This window comes from Sphaerodactylus townsendi, unplaced genomic scaffold (assembly GCF_021028975.2).
Source record: "Sphaerodactylus townsendi isolate TG3544 unplaced genomic scaffold, MPM_Stown_v2.3 scaffold_18, whole genome shotgun sequence".
NCBI classification, from domain to species: Eukaryota; Metazoa; Chordata; class Lepidosauria; order Squamata; family Sphaerodactylidae; genus Sphaerodactylus; species Sphaerodactylus townsendi.
Window position 1 is genome coordinate 2215294 of NW_025950341.1, and position 18374 is coordinate 2233667.

Here is an 18374-nt window from a genome sequence, read left to right on the forward strand (position 1 = left end):
GACAGCACCAATTTAATCAAGCAGTGTTTTAACAAATGCATGGCCGCAATCTTATGTTTGCCGGGATAAGGGGGGATTGGAGTGGAGGAGCATTTTCAGAGAGAATCGAGTGCAAGTGGGGGGGGGGGGGGATGTGGCTTAACTTTCCCACAGACACCGATTTCCCCTTGCAAATATTCCTGAAGCCTGTTTCTTCCATATTCCAACTTACCCTTGGGTGGGTCCAGAGTGGGACGTTTTCTACAGAGAATTTTCTGCCAACGAAAGGGTAAAACACTCCTTGATAATGTTCAGCCTGGTCCTCAGGAACCAAGTAATGGCACTACAAGTTGAAACCAGAAGACACTGCAGCCTTAATTGATTTTAATAGTCATTCCTTCTCAACCTGATGCGAAACTGATGTTAATTGGTCACGTAGATGAGCCACAAAAAGTGTATCACTGAACCAGATGTTTCAAGCAAGTGGTAAAAAAAGATTTATGTGTCATTTTTTTTGGTAAGAGAAATGTCAAATGCCATTGTGTTAGCAGAAGCCAGTGAAAGTTTCCCATGTTAAACATAATTCTGCTAAAAAGAAAATGACTGCTGAGAAACAGTTTTGGAAGAAAGGATGTATAAGCTGGGCCCATCCACTCATGATATAGTCCTCTACTTGTTGGTGGAAAGAGAGTCAAGGACCATGCCAGCAGTGACTAAATATCTCTCTGTTGTATTTTCCTGAAAGAAATAAAAGCTCCTTAACTACTGGCCAAGATTTTTTAGATTAAAGGAGCTTGAGAATAAAGGAAAGGAAAGAGTACTATGCTTTAACTTGCCATTATTGATCTGCTTTGTTGAAATTGGGTAGTGATAATTGCCACCATCTTCTCCAATTTGCCTTGGAAAATGAGAATTCCAAATGTAGTTAGTAACCATACAGGGGGACATTGCTCAGAGAAATCTCACAGAATACACTGCAGTCCTTTGGGTATAACTTATTTGTTTATTTATTTATTTTATCAACTTGTTAAACCGCCTATCCCCGAAGGGCTCTGGGCGGTGTACAGAGGATAAAAATAAACAATTGAAATCACAATCCAATAATTACAACAGACTCAGTTAAATATAGCCTCAACAAAAACAGGGGGAAAAAACTAACATTAGATGGCAAACTGAAAGAAACCTCCTATCCCCCTGGGAGAGGACCAGGCACAGCACATGGCAGCCAATGATAATGGTATATGGGAGAATGATGTGGGAGGCAATCAGCGACTGTCCTTCCCCCAAAGCCCAGTGGAACATCTCTGTTTTACAGGCACTGCGGAACTGTCCAAGGTCCCGCAGGGCCTGATGGCTGGAAGGAGCGCCCTTCCCCATCAATGGGCTCATGGCGGCTCACAACATTGGAACATGTAACAAATAAAAGCAATCATATCACATTTTGATACATCACAATACGATACATTCCAATACTTTGCACCATAAGTAATAGGTGGGGATCGCTCGGGGAGGAATAACAATATTCTGGCTGTGCCTTAAATTGTCCTGACATCCTTAACTGGTATTTTCAGTTTCAGACTCATTGATCTCTGTAATTTGGCTCCCATTTCTATTAAAATGTATACAAAATATTGACCTGGATCCAGATATTTGCTCCTTAAGAAATTTTGGCTGAAGCCTTTCTAGGTTTAAGGATGTGAAATCCAGATTTGTAATTTCAGGGTCAGTCTGTGATTAACATTTTTAATTTACTTAGAAAGATGAGACTGGAGACGTATGTAAAACCAATACAATTTCTTGTCTAGAATACAATTTTCCAGCTGTTGGGCTAAAATGGTTTTCCTGTTACAGTAACTGTGGAAAACTAAAAGTCTAAAGCTATATCATTATGGCTAGAAATATTTTCCCTGTAGTACTTTTTGTAATACCAAAGAAATATCTAGAATTTTGGAACTATAAATTGAAAAAGCAAGCTCTAATTAAATTCTTCTGTGGTCATAGACAATATATTTTAAAAATATTTTTCTGAGGACAAAAAAAATATCATTTATTTGCATGTATTTTTAGCCCACCCGATACTCAAAGGTCTTGGGGCGGGTTTCAACACAAGATTATTTTTCATATGACTCTCATATGAGGAAGTCTTCAGTTACTGACATCTAGTTCTAAAGATTTGGAGTTTAGCCTGGTGGTTTCTCTTGATTACTGTAATCTTCGTGTCTGAAAGCTGAACATGGGACGTGACTCCATTGAAAAGGGATATTTGCTTTTGATATAAGAAAACACCAAAAGTTTTACCGGTATGTCATTCTCACATGCAAGTCACATAATTCATTGTACAGTCATTGACTTGATATATAGTCAACCCACCTCATTTGTATGGATATATTTAAGTTCAGTAGCATCTTATAGACTTAAGATCCCCTACCCAGTGGGAGTCCAAATACTTTCAAAATGTTTTCCCCTTCTATGGAGTCAGATAGAAAGTATAGGCTATTAGATATCTGTATTTAGTCCAAATGTCAATGTGGTTTGCTATGAAATATCTGCAGTGTGATATTTACAGTCCAATTTAGAGGGCTGCTGTGGCTATGGACAGTGCTGCTGCCGTACTGCTGTACTGCCTTCAGAGGGGATCTAAGTGGCATGGAAAGGCTGCAAAAAGGAGAAAGTCTACAGACACCGGAGAATCCCCCGTAGTATGAAACAGACTTAAGCCAACCTTTTGTGTGACACAAGTCTGGCTCTTGCACTGGGGCATTCCCAGGCCTCAAGCCCAGCCGAAACCAACTAAAGTCAGCTCCACCCCTGGGAAAGCCCGTAACCTGCCCCCAGCTGCACCAATGGCCAGATTTAGGTTAGCACAGCTCTGGGGTCTGATCCTGCTTCCGGATAGGGTGCTGTGGAGCTCCACAGGGTCTGCCCACCTCCCTGTTAGCCCTCCCCACTGGCATAAGTGCCACTTACACCAGAGGCGTTCCTCCCATTGGGCAAAGTGGGCAGTTGCCCTGGGCGCAGCCTTGTGGGGGGGCGTAGGTTTGTTTGTGGGATTTTTTGTATTATTAGTATTTTTTCCATTTTGGCCTGCAGGGGGCGCGGTTTTTAGGCTAGCAGCACCAAAATTTCAGGGATTCTTCAGAAGACTCTCCTGATGATACCACCCAGGTTTGGTGAGGTTTGGTTTAGGGAGTCCAAAGTTATGGACTCCCAAAGGGAGTGCCCCCATCCTCCATTGTTTCCAATGGGAGCTAATAGGAGATGAGGGCTACACCTTTGAGGGTCCATAACATTGGACCCCCTGAACCAAACTTCACCAAACCTGGGTGGTATCATCAGTAGGGTCTCACGAAGATACTCTGAAATTTTGGTGCTGCTATCTTAATAATTGCACCCCTGACAGCAGGCACCCCCTAAATTTCCTCAGATTCTCTTTTTAAATCCACCCCCTTCCTGCCAATGCTTGTTTTCTTTCTTTCTTTTATTCTCTCACTGCCTAATAAAGGTGGTTGTTGTTGTTGTTGTTGTTGTTATTAAATCCATCCCCTTCGGCATAGATTTAAAGGGAGAATCTGAGGTCCCCGGTTTAAACATTGAAAGTGATGCTGTTTCAGGGTGGGGGAGAATCCACCCCAAACAGAGCATCACTTTCAATGTTGTTTAAACTGGGGACCCCAGATTCTCCCTTTAAGGTGGATTTACAAGGAGAATCTGGGCTCCCTAGTTTAAACACCATTGAAAATAATGCTGTTTGGGGGTGGATTCCAGCATCACTTGTTTAAACTACGGAGCCCAGATTTTCCTTTTAAATCCACCTTAAAGGAAGAATCTGGGGTCCCCTGTTTAAATAACATTGAAAGTGATGCTGTTTTCCCCAATTGGGGGGATAGGGTACAACACCATAAAATGTTTTCATAGAAGTAATAAAACCTTTCGAAAGCATTTTGAAAATGTTTTCAAAAAATATTTCTGCTGTGTTCAGATTTGTAAGTTGGGGCATGGTCTATAATGTGATGGTGACTTTGAAACAACCTGGTGGAAAAAAATCATTGTTTGGTTACCGTGGGAGAGGTTGGCCGCCTGTGGGGGGTGGGGGGCATCAAACTCAGGTTTTGCCCAGGGCTCCAGTTTGCCTAGGTACGCCCCTGACTTACACCAGTGGGTTGAGCAAATGTACCAGCCTCCCCTCGGCCCTGGATTGGGCTGTTACAGGTTTTACATATGTGGTCACTCAAATACACTGAGCTCATACAGCCAAGATCATCTTGGATTCCTGATTGCCCTCTCCAGGTAGTTTCAATCCAATTTAGTTTGCTACTGAAGGTCCTGGCAGATTAAATGTTCTTCTCTTTTTCCTTCCTCCCCCTCCAGTCTTCATAATATTGCTCCTGGACAGGCATGGACAACTTCTGACTTTCTGTACAGTTCTCAGAATTTCAAGTCCTGATTTTAAAACCATGTTTACCTCAGGATTGCAGAAAGTGTGATAGCCAGAATTACTACAGGAAGCTAAAATATGTAATGAGTAAGTCTGGTATAGAAGATCAGATGTCAGACATGGACTGTGAAGATTTGGATTCAGATCTCCACATGACTATGAAGCTCACTGAGTCACTCAATTTCTCAGTCTAAATCATCTCACTGAGTTAAGGTTATTGTGAAGAGAAAATAGTAAGAGGATGTTAGTTACGCTATTCTGAGCTTCTTCAAGGAAAAATGGGATTAAAATATAATAATCCCAAATTAATTGACTTTAATAAGGAGAGAGTTGAAAAGGTCCTTGTAAGGGTGGGCTCAAATATCAGCTTGAAACAGGGGTCACCAAACTTTTCTTCAATGACAGCTAGTTCTGAGCAGTGAAAAACATCTTGAGTTAATTCAGCATGTTACCATGCACTTTCAATCCACTTTCACAATTGTTTGCGAGTGGATTTTGCTATTCTGCACAGCTGCAAAGTGCACTGAAAGTGGATTGAAAGTGCATTATTCTGCATGTGCGAAAGGGGCCCTAGATTAACATTCAAAGTAGATGAGACAATACACGTACAGTTCACCAGCCTTGTAGGACAAACTCTACATCCTTTGGCCATTTGTAGTTGGGGGGGAAAGTGAGGAGAAGAGGCTGAAGCCCTCCTTCCCCCACATAATGCTCCTTATCTGAATTAGCCCCTATGGTGCTTGGGAATGTAGTTCCTGGCATCTGCCGTGTCTCCAGATGGAACAAGGGATTGATCGGGTTGGAGGGAATACAATAAATTATAAAATAAGAGGCTATGACATGAAAGCTGGGGAACTGTCACATCTAGTTTGAACCTAGGAAGAACATCAGAAATCAAGCACAGAGAAAAACCCCATGAAACAAAAGTAGCATGGAAAAAAAACTGTGAAAGAAAAGTTTTAAAAATTCTAGAGCAGATCTTTTTGCAGTCTTTTTTTCTGGATATTCTGGGATATATGAGTTAATGTACATCAGCTCACAAGTTTCCTGTTGGAGACCCCTCATTTGAAAGAATTCCAGGCATTTAAAAATATGCTTAAGATTTGGAATTTATTTTGGTTTATTAAGCATGGGCTGGTTCACAAATGCTTGTATATCACTTGATTTCCTTATCATTTTTGATGGCTCATTGCTGAATATGTGAACTTCGGCCACTTTCTTGCATTTGTGTGCCTGAGTTATTTTGGTGTAGAGTATGCACATTTTTTCCTGTGGTATTTTGAGATGCAGTAGCTGATTTGCTCCCACAAGTCACACATGATGCTGTAGTTATCGCATCATGACTGTCGAAGGTGAAGTGGGACTTTTAAGCAAACAGTTTTGTAGCTATCTTATAAAGGCATCATGTCATGGCTGTTTTTTTGGGGAAATGATATTCCAACATTGTTCAATTTAGTAATTCCTCTTGAGGCCCAAAAGATCTTCTTAACGTGACTCATTGTGGAGCAGCCTGCCTTTGTGTGTGTGTGTGTGTGTGAGGACACCACATGTCCCACTGTTCAGAAAAACTGCTGTGGCAGTGAAATCACAAGCACTCCCTTTCTCTGAACTGTGGAGCTGTGTGCCCCTGTGAAAAGGGGAAGGAAATCTAAGTCGTGCCGAAGTGGCCAGATGCCATTATCTTTTGTGCGGTGAAAGTACATTTCTGAGAACAGCACTCCTCTTTAAAGCAATGGTGTGGGGGAAGTCGCTGTGGATGGCAGAAGGATTTTGAAATGCCACTGTTGCACCAATAATCTAACAACTCACTTTTTCTATCAATGACTATAGGTTAACTCTGCTGTCCCATGTGCTGTTAACCCATGAATCTCATCTCTCCTGACCCTGTATTGAGGCAGCATCTCATATCCTTAAAGTAATTCTCACCAGTTTGATAACTGTTGGTAGATCCAGTAGACATAATTGCACATGTTGTAATTATTATCTGACTGGGCAGTTATGTTCACTTTATCTGGCAGGAGCTAGCTCTCCCTATCCTGTTATCTGCAATCCTTTACCTAAGGATGCCTGCGAAATTGATTTCATATTTGAGCGCTTTTGCTGTGCTACTGAGCTGTGGCCCCTTCGCAAATCTTCTTAAATGGAAACTGTATAATCAGTTGAAACAATTTGTCATCTCGCACTGGCTTGCTGCAAGCCACAGATGTTGGAGTTGCATGTTCAAATGTTCCCTGACAACACACACATGCAAAACTCAGGCCTTAGTTTGTTTGTCTCTTGGAAGGGTTAATCTTTGGGTCACTCCACTGGCTCAAGTCCCTATGCTTTAGGAAAGGGTCACTGCAGAGTCAATTCTGCGGGTGTTTATCCTCTTCTTCTGCTCCAGCTGAGATTGCTATTGTTATTACTCTGGGGCTATATTTATACAAGTGTCTCCTTTGTGTGCAATTCTCATTATTTGGCAAGCAGACTACCAATCTGTCTTCCATTGGACAAGGAAGTGCAGATGGCCCAAGACTGCACACATAAGGAATTATGGTGGAAAGGAGGAACTCTGCATGTCTGATTCTTTTAGGGAAATTCAGGTGGGAAGAATCCATCTGGAGATCATGTTACTTCTTGGCCTCATCTGCTAAAAGGGAAATGTAGCCATAGAAGCAGAATTGCTGGCAGATTCCCCAGTATCAGACTTTTTAAAATGCACATGTGCCTCTACTGGGTTAGAGCGCTGTGTGTGTAAAGTGCCGCAAAGTCACAACCAACTTATGGTAACCCAGTAGGGTTTTCAAGGCAAGGACAAACAGAGGTGGTTTGCTATTGCCTTTTTCTGCATAATGACTCTGGTGTTATTTGTGGCCTCCCCTCGCACCCCACGAGTACTAACCAAGGCTGACCCTGCTTAGCTTCTGAGATCTGAGGTGATTGGGCTAACCTGGGCCACCCAGGTCACAGCAGGTGAGAGCATTAAGGACCACAAAAACCAAAGGCAGAATTCAGTCTAATTCACTGGAGAACTATTCAGCTAGGAGAGTTCTTTCTTTGTAAATATTAACTTCAAGGTAACAGGCTTTGCCGCTGACCATCTCCCCACAGTGTTGTTATCAGCTTTATTATTCCCAACCCCCTATGAATCCTCTAAGAATAAATAATTCCTACTTTAGCATTGCAGAAAATGAAACAGCTCTGTACCCCAAATTAAACAAGGGGGCCGTGAATGCTACAGATAACATCTGACTTCCCTGTTGCATTTCTATCTGTTGCCGTTTTGGCCATGTTTGGAATGGGGGACTAGGATTCTGCCATTTGTTTAAAAAATACAAACACAAGGAAGTTTGACTTTTAGCAATTTGGGTAAACAGTATTCACACATAACATTGTGAAAGCAAGACTGGTCTCTAACTATAGCAGCTGATGCTTGGCTTTTCTGCCTAGGGTGATAGCAGTGATTCTCACTGGTGTGGGACATTCCTAAGTCTGGAGAGTTTGCAATCTAATGTGTACAAGTAAATGAAGGAGTGAGGAGTGCATGCAGAAGAAATTAGAGCTTGCATTCCATGGTGCCCTAGTGAGTCAACAAGGAAGGAAGGGTGAGTCAATGTAGAGTTTTGGTGTGATTTAGAGTACTGAATCACCTAACTAGCAGTTTTTTTGGAAATCTATTGAAAAAAACTAACAGCTAAAACCAGAGGCTCAGGCAAGCAGGGATGGCACCATCTTACCAGCCCCAGAGAATTTTATGGCAGTGTGGGGAGGGTAAAAATAAATCAACCTCCCCACCAGATAGTCCTCCACAGGGTTTAATGGACTTGTGCCACCCAAAAGCGCAACTGCTGCAAACCCGGGGGGGGGGGGAGCTGAGCCCACAGGAATGCCTCCTTTATACTCCCACTGTGCTGTTGTGGCTGGCAGTGACATGGGAGTGCCAAGTGCTGCGTCTTGCTGTCCCAGAGGGCTGCAGAGGCTGCTGGCTGGCATATTTGCCCCTCTTTCTGAGTAAGTGTCTCAGGGAAGGCAAATCTACCAAATCTATACATTTTTTCTTCATATAATCTGCCGCTGCCCCCCTTCATGTGCTGCTGGAGACAGAATCCCCCCTTGGCCTCCCTAGATCAGGCCCTGGGGAAAATATCTTTATTTACTAGCATACATTTCTATTTTCTAGGAGTACAGAAGCACAGAAAACTACCATCAGAAAATCAGCAGAGGCACTACAGAAACACCCCCCCCCCCCAAAAAAAAACTCTGTGAAGCTAACCAGGTTGTCCTAATCACTAGGTTTACCTGAGCTCAAGCCAAGCTGGGTGAGACAGACTTAATTTCTCTCTGTTCCCCCAGTTCTTTGCTTTCATAAAGTGTGCTTTAACAATTTAACTCTTTCTCTTTCAACTAGGGGAGGTTCCTCTTTGACATATCTTGAAATGGTAGTGGACTCCTGTACTCTTTCTGCCATTCCCTATATCCACTAATAGCCAGGGGTGTGTCTACCTTTATGTCCATAGAGCAGAATATCCAAAAGTAACGGATCTTGCCTCTTCCTGGCAAGTGGACAATGTTTGTTGCTGCCCTTCCTATTTGTCTCTGTGGGAGGGGGGCAATCTCAGCTCAGCCTCCAATGCAAGGTTTTATTGCTTGATTCCCAGGCGAGAGGGTGATTTATCTGAGGATAGGTTCTCTTGGTGTTAATCAGGACATCCTGCTTTTCTTCTTCACAACAACACTATTTTCAACTTAAGTTCTCAATGTTGTAAGCAGTAAATAGTTTTGCGTTGCGTGAGCAAAACCTTTTGTGCCAAGGCTTTCAAACATTCTTCCAGATTTAATTCAGAGTTTTAGTACTGGAAAAAAACACCTCTTATTTTTCTGTCTGTGCTCACTGGTTGAAGATTAGCACAAGAATGTCTCAAACCTGTGGGTGAGTAGAAATAAAATGTTGACTCCTTTTATCACTTTGATTGGTTTTCCAGTGGAGTGTTTCACTGGAAATATTCAGATGCAAATGCCTGCCCAAAGTCCCATGATTGTATGATATTCCATAGAAGCATTTTACAATACTGAATGCCTTCAGCATTTTAATTGGGGGGTCAGTATAGAATTGTAGTCCATGAACATCTGGAGTTCTGCATAGACCCGTGGTGGCAAACCTATGGCACTCCAGATGTTCATGGACTACAATTCCATCAGCCCCTGCCAGCATGACCAATTGTCCATGCTGGCAGGGGCTTATGGGAATTGTAGTTCATGAACATCTGGAGTGCCATAGGTTCGCCACCACTGGCATAGACTATCACTGCAATGCATGCCCAGGATCCAATCCATCTTTCATATGCTAATTACAAACAGGATTGATCTTTCTTCGGTCACTTTGCTCACACTGCATATTATACAAAACTGTATACACATAGTTAAAATATCTAAAACAATACAATGTGCAATCCAGTGGCAACAATAAACACTAGCAGTTTCAAAATATTAATGTATATGTTGCTGGGATCTTCAATTTCCTTTTTAAAAAGTTTCTTATTCTGATGATGACTACATATTTCACCTTTGAAAAAGAGTTGTAATTTGTAGAAATGCAGCAGCATCTACAGTTTAAAATGAAGACCAAAACAAACCTGTCTGGAATTTTAAGTTTGCATCAGAACTTACAGCTCAACTACGCCAATCGGATACCCCAACTGTTGCAGTTTTCAAAATTGCCATCTATAAAAGCATCAATGATGGTAGAGCTGGGACTGTGGATCCTGGATATGTTTTGTACTCCCTTTTCTTCTCCTAACGGTTAAAGTGGAAGATGACGTTTTTCCTGGCATGGAATGACAGAGAAAGCATCTGTTAAAATTATTTCTTTCTTTCAAGGAAGCGGGGTGAGAGAGGAAAAGGTAGGGGAAATAAATTAAAGGGAGGAAACTGTAAACGTCCAGTTAAACTATAGTATTAAGCACTAGTGGTGGATGTAATCATGGTTAGGGTATGTGTGGCTTAATGGTGTAGAGCACAGGTGTGCAGCATCATGGTGGCAGGGGATGATGGGAACTGTAGTCCATAACATCTGGAGCCGTGAGTTTGACACCTTAGGTCAGGGGTAGGGAACCTGCGGCTCTCCAGATGTTCAGGAACTACAATTCCCATCAGCCTCTGTCAGCATGGCCAATTGGCCATGCTGGTAAGGCCTGATGGGAATTGTAGTTCCTGAACATCTGGAGAGCCGCAGGTTCCCTACCCCTGCCTTAGGTGTAGAGTCTCCTTTCATGCAGAAGATCCCAGGTTCAGCCTCTGGCATCTCCAGCTAAAAGGAACATCTGGTAGCTGAAACCCTAGAGAGCTGTTGCCAGTCAGGGTATGTAATTATGACCTATAATATAGACCAATGGTCTGCCTGAGTATAAGACATCTTTATGTGTTCATGTGTCTAAGGAGGAGACTAAAAAAAGAAAAGGGCAAAGGGCAAGAGGAGTGTCACAGAACTCAGTCACAGCAACTGTTAATAAGGCTGCCTTCACTGTATCTATATGCAGGCCAGGCAGTATTTCTTGAATTATGGCTCATGGAGTATTGGGGGAGGGTAGAGACGAGTTTGCTGATTGCTACCGATTTACTGCACTGTGTATGATGCTGGGTGCTTTCTAGGTTGTGTGCTTGATTAACGTTGGCTGATGATGAGACCTGTTTATCTGTTGCATGTATTCATGTGCTAATTTTTACTACAGGTTGTTTTTCCAGCTAAAAAAATATATTTGGGCCAACATAGATAACTGCTTTACAAATAGATCTAAAAACCAGTGGCACCAGACTCTTGTATATGTGCCCAGCCTAGAATGTGTCTCAGGCTTGCCTGCATGCATGGGAAGATTGATGGTACATAAGAGATCCCTTGGCAAAAACAGTCAAGGGGGAAAGAGTTCTCTGGAGGTGGGCATATTGGAAACAACTGCTCTAGGTTTGACAAGGTTCTAACCCAGAAGTCACAGGAGTCAGTGCCATACCCCGCGTCCGGTGAGAGTTTGGCATCCTTTCCATTCTTCCTCCAGGACAGATCTGTTCCACTGCATCCTCTGGCTCTCAGCTGTGTTTTCCCCCTCAAGGCTGGACACATCAGTCTTGTTAAGCAAATTAACAGAAAAAACTTGGCTGAGCTTCATCTAAAGCAACTTTAGCATACATACCAAAGAATCAGCACTAAATTTGGAAATCGTCTAAACGAGGAGGCTCAATTCTCGAGCTTTGAAATCTGGAAGAAAATTAAGGGTATTAGTAACTTTCTCAGGCCATATATATATTCACATGGAAAGTCACTTCAGTTTGCCATACCCTTAATTGGCTTTAAATCCAGTCCTGTTCTTACCGATAAAGGAATTTTAAAGTTTTTGTTAACAGTACTTGGAAAAAGTGAAGTAATAATAGCAGTAAAGAACATGCAACTCTAAAGAGATCTTATAAAGGTTACCTGGCAGTGGTTCACCTGTGCTGCTTTTTGTGTAACTTGGTAGTTTATGGACAACTTGGCTGTTCTTGCTCTGAAACCCATCTCCCAACAAAAAGTTTTGCCCACTTGAACAACATAAGGGAGATGAATAGAAGGATTTCATTTAGATCAGGCTGGGGAGTTAATTCAGGATTTCGGCATATAAAACTGATATTGTATCCCTGCCTTTGTGCTTGGTTTCTCAACCTGTAAATCAGTTAGCAAACAGATCACTACCAAGATGCAGTAAATGCCCAGTGCTTTTTTCCCAAAGGGAAACCGTAGAGGTTGCTTAGAATTTCAGGGAAGGGAGAGCATAAAACATGGGCCTATGACTCAACATGACTGGAGACCTGTTTTACAAAATGAATTGTGAGGCCTTTGTGTCTTGTCAATTGTACCTCGCCCAAGTAAAGAATGTTCACTGGAGCAAAGCAGAATCAATTTGTAGTTAAAGGTCTCTCGTTCAAATAAGTGCTGATAGTAGAGAAATCTTTAAAAGTTAGTAATAAAAGAGTAGATGTGAAAATGCATTCAAATATTATGTAATATTATTTCCTCATGTGCTGAAATACTGAGGTTGCCATAGGAATAGCAAGCAACTGGGAACAGATGGGAAACATTTCCATATAAATGTGAACTACGGATAGAGAAAGTGAGACTCAGAACACACAGCCTTGAGATATATTGGATTTGCTCTGCTGTGAAGTCAAGGATGTGAATTCTCCTCAGAAACTAGAAAACACAACGGAAGTGATTTAAGAATTCAGAACAGCTGGAAGGAAGCAAAAGTTGTAAACAACATCCAGATGTAGTCATGCCTCTTAAGTACTTATAACTTCATATTTCCCATATGTAAAAGGCCAGTTGCTGTTTATAAATCTGTGAAAAGGGTATGTGGTGTGTTCTTAAACATAAAATGAGAAATGTAAGTAAGGGGCAACAGAACTCGAAGAGGAGTTATACCATTAAGATTTTGGAACCAAATTCTTGAGAACTAGATGTCAGTGTTCCATTCAGAATCTTCCAGGGCACTCTTTATCAAGCCCCAAAATGTGAAACAATTTAGTAGCACCATGATGTGAGAAACGTCTTTATTCTAGATAACAAATGGGGATTTATCACATCTGAGAGACCCCTGCAAGGTAGATGCCCCTGGCTCATGTGTTCTAGAGGCTGCCTATGAGGTGCCTGTAGCTGGAGCTCCTCCTGAACTTGCCCCTGAGGAGGCTGTAGTTAAAGCTCTGTCTCCAGAACTTTGCCTTGTGACTTAGTGCTAGAAAGTGCCAGCCCAGGACTTGGTCCAGCATGGCGTAGTACAGTGGTTCCCAACCTTCCTAATGCCACGACCCTCTAATACAGTTCCTTATGTTGTGGTGACCCCCAACCCTAACATTTATCCATTTTACAGACGGAGAACACTGATACAGAGAGTCTTAGGCGACCCCTCTGAAAGGGTAGTTCGACCCCCAAAGGGGTCGTGACCCACAGGTTGAGAACCACTGGTGTGGTGGTTAAGAGTGTTGGATTCTAATCTAGAAAACCGGCTTAGGTTCCCTACTCCTCCATGTGAGTGGCATAGTCTAATGGATTCTAATTTGATGAGGTTTGTTTCCCCACTGATTCACATGAAGCCTACTGGGTGACCTTGGACTAATCATAGTTCTCTCAGAACTCTCTTAGCCCCATCTACCTCACAAGATGACTGCTGTGGGGAGAGGAAGGGAGAGTTTGTAAGTCCCTTTGAAACTCCCTAAAAGGTAGAGAAATGCAGGGTATAAAAACCAACTGTTGTTCTTCTTTCACAAGCCCACCAAAATCCCCCTGCCCTCTACCCAGCTGTGGAGGTAGCAAACTCGTGCCAAGCTAGCCTAGCAAAAGTTATAGTGCTGAAACCTACACTCTGCCTCCTGGGTCTGGTAACCCTTGAGGAGACCTGACTGGCCCTGTCTGCAGAATACAGGACAATTACCTGCCATCATCATAAGTTGCATGCAGCTATGCAGTTATTTTGCCAAACTGTAAAACAGTTTTGAAAACATTGTAATTGTGAAGCCTGGAAGAAATAAAAACAAAATGTAATAACTCATCTTTTCATCTGCCATTTCAGGAAAGACTGAAGCTGTAATCAAGAACTTCAGCCCACATTACAGACGCCAGTATGCAGTGTCCTTCTGTAAGCACATCCAGAATGAGCTGGAACAAAACAGAGATCTGCGGTCCCAGTTCTTAAAAACAAAGGTAATGTTTAGTATTATGGGATGGATCCCGAGTACCACCTCAACATGGGACTTCCCTGCCTTCCACTGAGTTTTATAAAAGTCTGCTGTATAAAATTCTGTATGCACTAAAGACCCTTGATGGACAATGTGGGGCAAAGTGAGAGGGTCAACATTGGGAAGGGGGTATTGGGAAAATTGCTGTGTGCTTCAGTGCCAATGAAAGTGCTGTTTACAGAGCAGCACCTTAGAATACAACCCAGTGGCTGCCTCTACGGTGGTGGAAAGTGCTGTCATGACACAGCTAGCATATGGTGACCCCATATGGTCTTCAGGGCAAGACATGAAAAGAGATAGTTTGCTGTTGCCCATTGTAGCAACCCTGCACTTCTTTGGTGGTCTCCCATCCAAATACTAGCCAAGGCTGACCTCCTGAACTTCTCAGATGTGATGAAATCAAGCTGACTTGGGCTGTGCAGGTCAGGGGGGCTGATCTGTATCATATCTTTTGAACCTGCTTGAAAGTGATTGAATGGTCCCAACATCCTTTAGAGTCCTGAGAATTCTTTTCTTGTGAGATCTGAAGCTTCTACGATAGCTATAATTCTTAGAATTCCTTGGCGTGGTATGGATTGTGACCGATAATCACCTTTGAGACAATATATATATATATATAATTAGCTATTTGCCTTATGGGGAAAATGGCAAGTGTTAAAGTGGCTTAAATGAGATAAATAGCAAAGGGTTGGGAGAAGTTAGACTTATTCTTCATCCATTGCTGCCGCCTGATTGGAATTGCTGCTGCAAAGCTAATACGATATCTTAAAAAAAAAAAAACTATGAGAAATTCTGATCATGAATCTTTGGTATCAGTGTTATTTGGCATAATAATAAAGATGAGCACACATCTGAGCTTGTGAAGAAGACATTTTGGCTTATTTATTAGTTTTTTTTAATATTACCTTTCACCTCAGAAGACAGTAAAATATTCCCTGATAATAAAAATGCCGCAGCTGATTAAAACAAGCACAGTTAAAAGCTAGCATCACGTAGCACCAAGGATCAGAACTGTAGATCCCTACACAGCAATGCAGATTTTTTTTAAAAAACCTCAACATTTCTTGTGTGATCATTGCCATCCCCAAAACAACCTCATTTCAATGTCAGAACTTCTGTTTCTCAGGATATCTTCCAGACAGGTTTTGAGGCTCTGGGCCTCTCTTTTTACAAATTAATCAATAGGAGGGCTCTCAATAAGTCTATTACTCTTTCTGTAATCTATTCCTATCTCTACAGCCTCTGGCAGAGTCCACCGTGGTCTTTTATGAGGGAGAAGTGCTACATTTTGCTGAAGACTTGAAGAAATGGAAGGACAGATACATCGTGATTAAGAACAATTATACTGTGGAGAGCTTTGAAAACAAAGAGGTAAAACTCTGATTTACCAATATCTGGTGTTAGGTGCATGCACCAGTTATGTTTTAAAATGGATTCTAGTGTCTTCTTCAGCAGCAGTAGCAATGGTACGTTATTTATTTAAAACATTTTAATGCTGTTTTTCCACCCAATCCGGGTCTCGTAAAACATTAAAACATTAAAATAATTGAAACAAACATTCAAACTGTAGAACAACTAAAGTTGTTAGTAAAAACATAAACAACACCTGGACTGGGGAGGAGGGCCAATAACTGTTCTTGGGGGTATGCCAAAACAAAAAAGGAAGACAGACGAATCTCTCTGAGATGGCAGTTCCAGAGTTTTGGCATCATGGCTGAGAAGGACCTTTCTCAGTTTGCCACATATCTAGCCTCCGATGGAGATGGCAACCAAAACAGGGCTTCTACAGATGACTGGAGTGAGCAGGTAGGTTTATATGGGGAAAGCAGGTATGTTAGTCCCAGACTGTACAAGGCTTTAAATGTCAATAACAGCATCTAGAATTGAGCCCAGAAGCAAATTGGAAGCCAGCGTAGATGCAACAAGACTGGGGTGATATGGTCCTTATGATCCACTCCAGTCAACACTCTGGCTGTAGCATTCTGTACCAACTTCAGCTTCCAGATAGTGTTCAAGGACAGCCCCACATAGATACAATAGCTATGCCCAGCAAATGGGTGAGAGTCCCTATTAAATATCCAATCCTTTTCTGCCCTTAAGAACACAAGAAGAAATGTTTTGGATCAGACTGCACTAATCCATTTAGTCTATTCATCTTATTTCCCCGAGTAAAGCAGATGCCCTTGGTAGGGCTACGAACAGGGTATGGAGGTTATAGTATCCTCTCCCCTCATTGTTTTCCCCCAGCAATGAGTATTTAGAGACATGCTTTGTTTAAATATAGAGGTTCAATTTAGCCATGATGGTTAACAGCCATTGATCCACTGGATTTGGCCCCTTTAAGAGTAATCTAAATGATCCCATAGTAATGAGTTTTCATGGGTATGCTCTGATCTGTCCTGAATTGTCTGCCCATTCACTTCACTGGGTACCCCCAAATTCCAGTATTACGGGGAAACCAGAGTTATATCTATTCACTTCTTTCTCACCATACATTATTTTATACAGCTAGGCAGTGGGTAAGGAGGTGTGCGACCTGTTAGTCCAAATACTGTGCCAGGAGAAGCTGTTCATTCGGAATGTTTATATAATTTCTTGGATACTTAGTCATTTATTCTGAATTTACAACAGGGAATCGCTGCAGTGTAGAAGCACCTGAATTGGATACATTTCGTTAACTTAGACTAATCTATTTTTCTAAAACTTCATTTCTCTCCCTCCGTTCCAGGCCTTCCAGAAGGGCCTTAGCTCCAAAAGCTGCATTCTCCCTGTTGGAGGCAAAGTACTGACAACAGAAGAGGAGTATAACTCTCTGTCTGATAAACATTTTCCAGACCCCATTGGTAAGACACAGTAAAGTTTATGGGGAATGTGATGTCTTCAGGATTTCCCCCCCCCCCCCTTGTGTTTGACCATTGCTAGGCCTTAGAAATGAGCTGGGGACAACAGGCTCAGATAACTTTCTTCACAATTTTTCAAGAAGTGCTGCACGTTTTTATGTTATTTGTTATGTTTAGGTAAATGCTTCTTTGTCTTCGTAAAGGCAGTGTGAAAAACCCCAGGAAAGAGGAAAGATTTATGCCCTCTTATAATGTATCTGTGTTCCATCTTTCAGTCAGAAGAGACAAAGGTGAACAACACAGGTGATACAGTTAGAGCAGGAAACCATTAGCTAGTCATGCTAGGATTACCTTTTGTGTAGACTGTATTCTTGTAACTATGCCTTGTTGGCTTTGAACTCTTGTGCCAGGGCCCCCCTTTTGAGCCTGTGACCATTTGTGGAATTATGACACAGGATGGTGGTTGCAACCACAAGATGGCTGCCACGGCAGGTGGAGTCAATCACACATACACACAGAGGAAGCTCAAGTTCAGGAGCCAAGCGGAGTAATATTTTTTAAAAATTCACTGAACAATAGGAGTGAGAGAATTAAACCAACACTGTGGTGACAGTTGCCACTGAAACAACATTGTTTTAATGTGCACAGCCAATCTGACCACTAGTGGATTATCAAAAGCCTTGCTGAGCAGAAGCCCTACCCACTCTCTAGAGACACTGGGGGGAACCAGGAAAGGCGTCACAGCAAGTTCCATGAGCCATACTACAGATTTCTGCCTTGAGCTAATGGTCATACCTTCCTTAAGCCTGTGATCTCTGTCTATGATCTCTGTAACATTCCTTTTTGAACTTAACTCCACATTACTGAGTTTCTCTTCTCAATAAAATCCTGTTTGCCCAGTTCTGCACAGTGGGCATTCTTGGAGTGAGGAAACAAGGAAGAGTGTGTTTTCTCAACTGTGGCCACTTCAGCTATAAGGTTTTTGGCACAGCTTATTTGACAGGACCCAGGGGATCCTGGTGCACTTGATTATTTCAGCAGGAAGGAGGATATCCAAGATGGCTTCTTCTAGGGGAAGAAGCTTATTGATCCTAGAGGCAGGGTGAGTAGCAAAGGGAGATTGGAGAGTACTTTTTCCCTTCAGCCCATGGCAACTATTTTGGAGGTGGTACAACAGACTGCACCATCAGAAGGGCCTGTTGCTGTCACATGATTGTGATATTGTGATACTTCTTCCCAAATGTTTGCAGCTCAGCTCAGGTTTCCACTTGGGGTTTAAGATGAGTTTCAGGTCTTTAAAGGTTGACAAAGAAAGTTTCCCTAGGCCTAAAACTTCTCAAACTCTTGAGAGCCAGATTCAGTGTCTCCCTCAGTGATTG

General features: G+C 42.2%; 1 protein-coding gene across 1 annotated transcript in view; it reads left to right on the forward strand.

Annotated features, from left to right (window-relative positions):
* NIBAN1 (niban apoptosis regulator 1) overlaps positions 1-18374 on the forward strand; it is a 71083-nt gene that overhangs the window by 17533 nt on the left and 35176 nt on the right. Inside the window, exons 2-4 of the mRNA XM_048482529.1 lie at positions 13990-14120; positions 15395-15526; positions 16884-16998. Of these exons, the coding sequence (XP_048338486.1) occupies positions 13990-14120; positions 15395-15526; positions 16884-16998 (378 nt within the window). The remainder of the gene's footprint in view (positions 1-13989; positions 14121-15394; positions 15527-16883; positions 16999-18374) is intronic.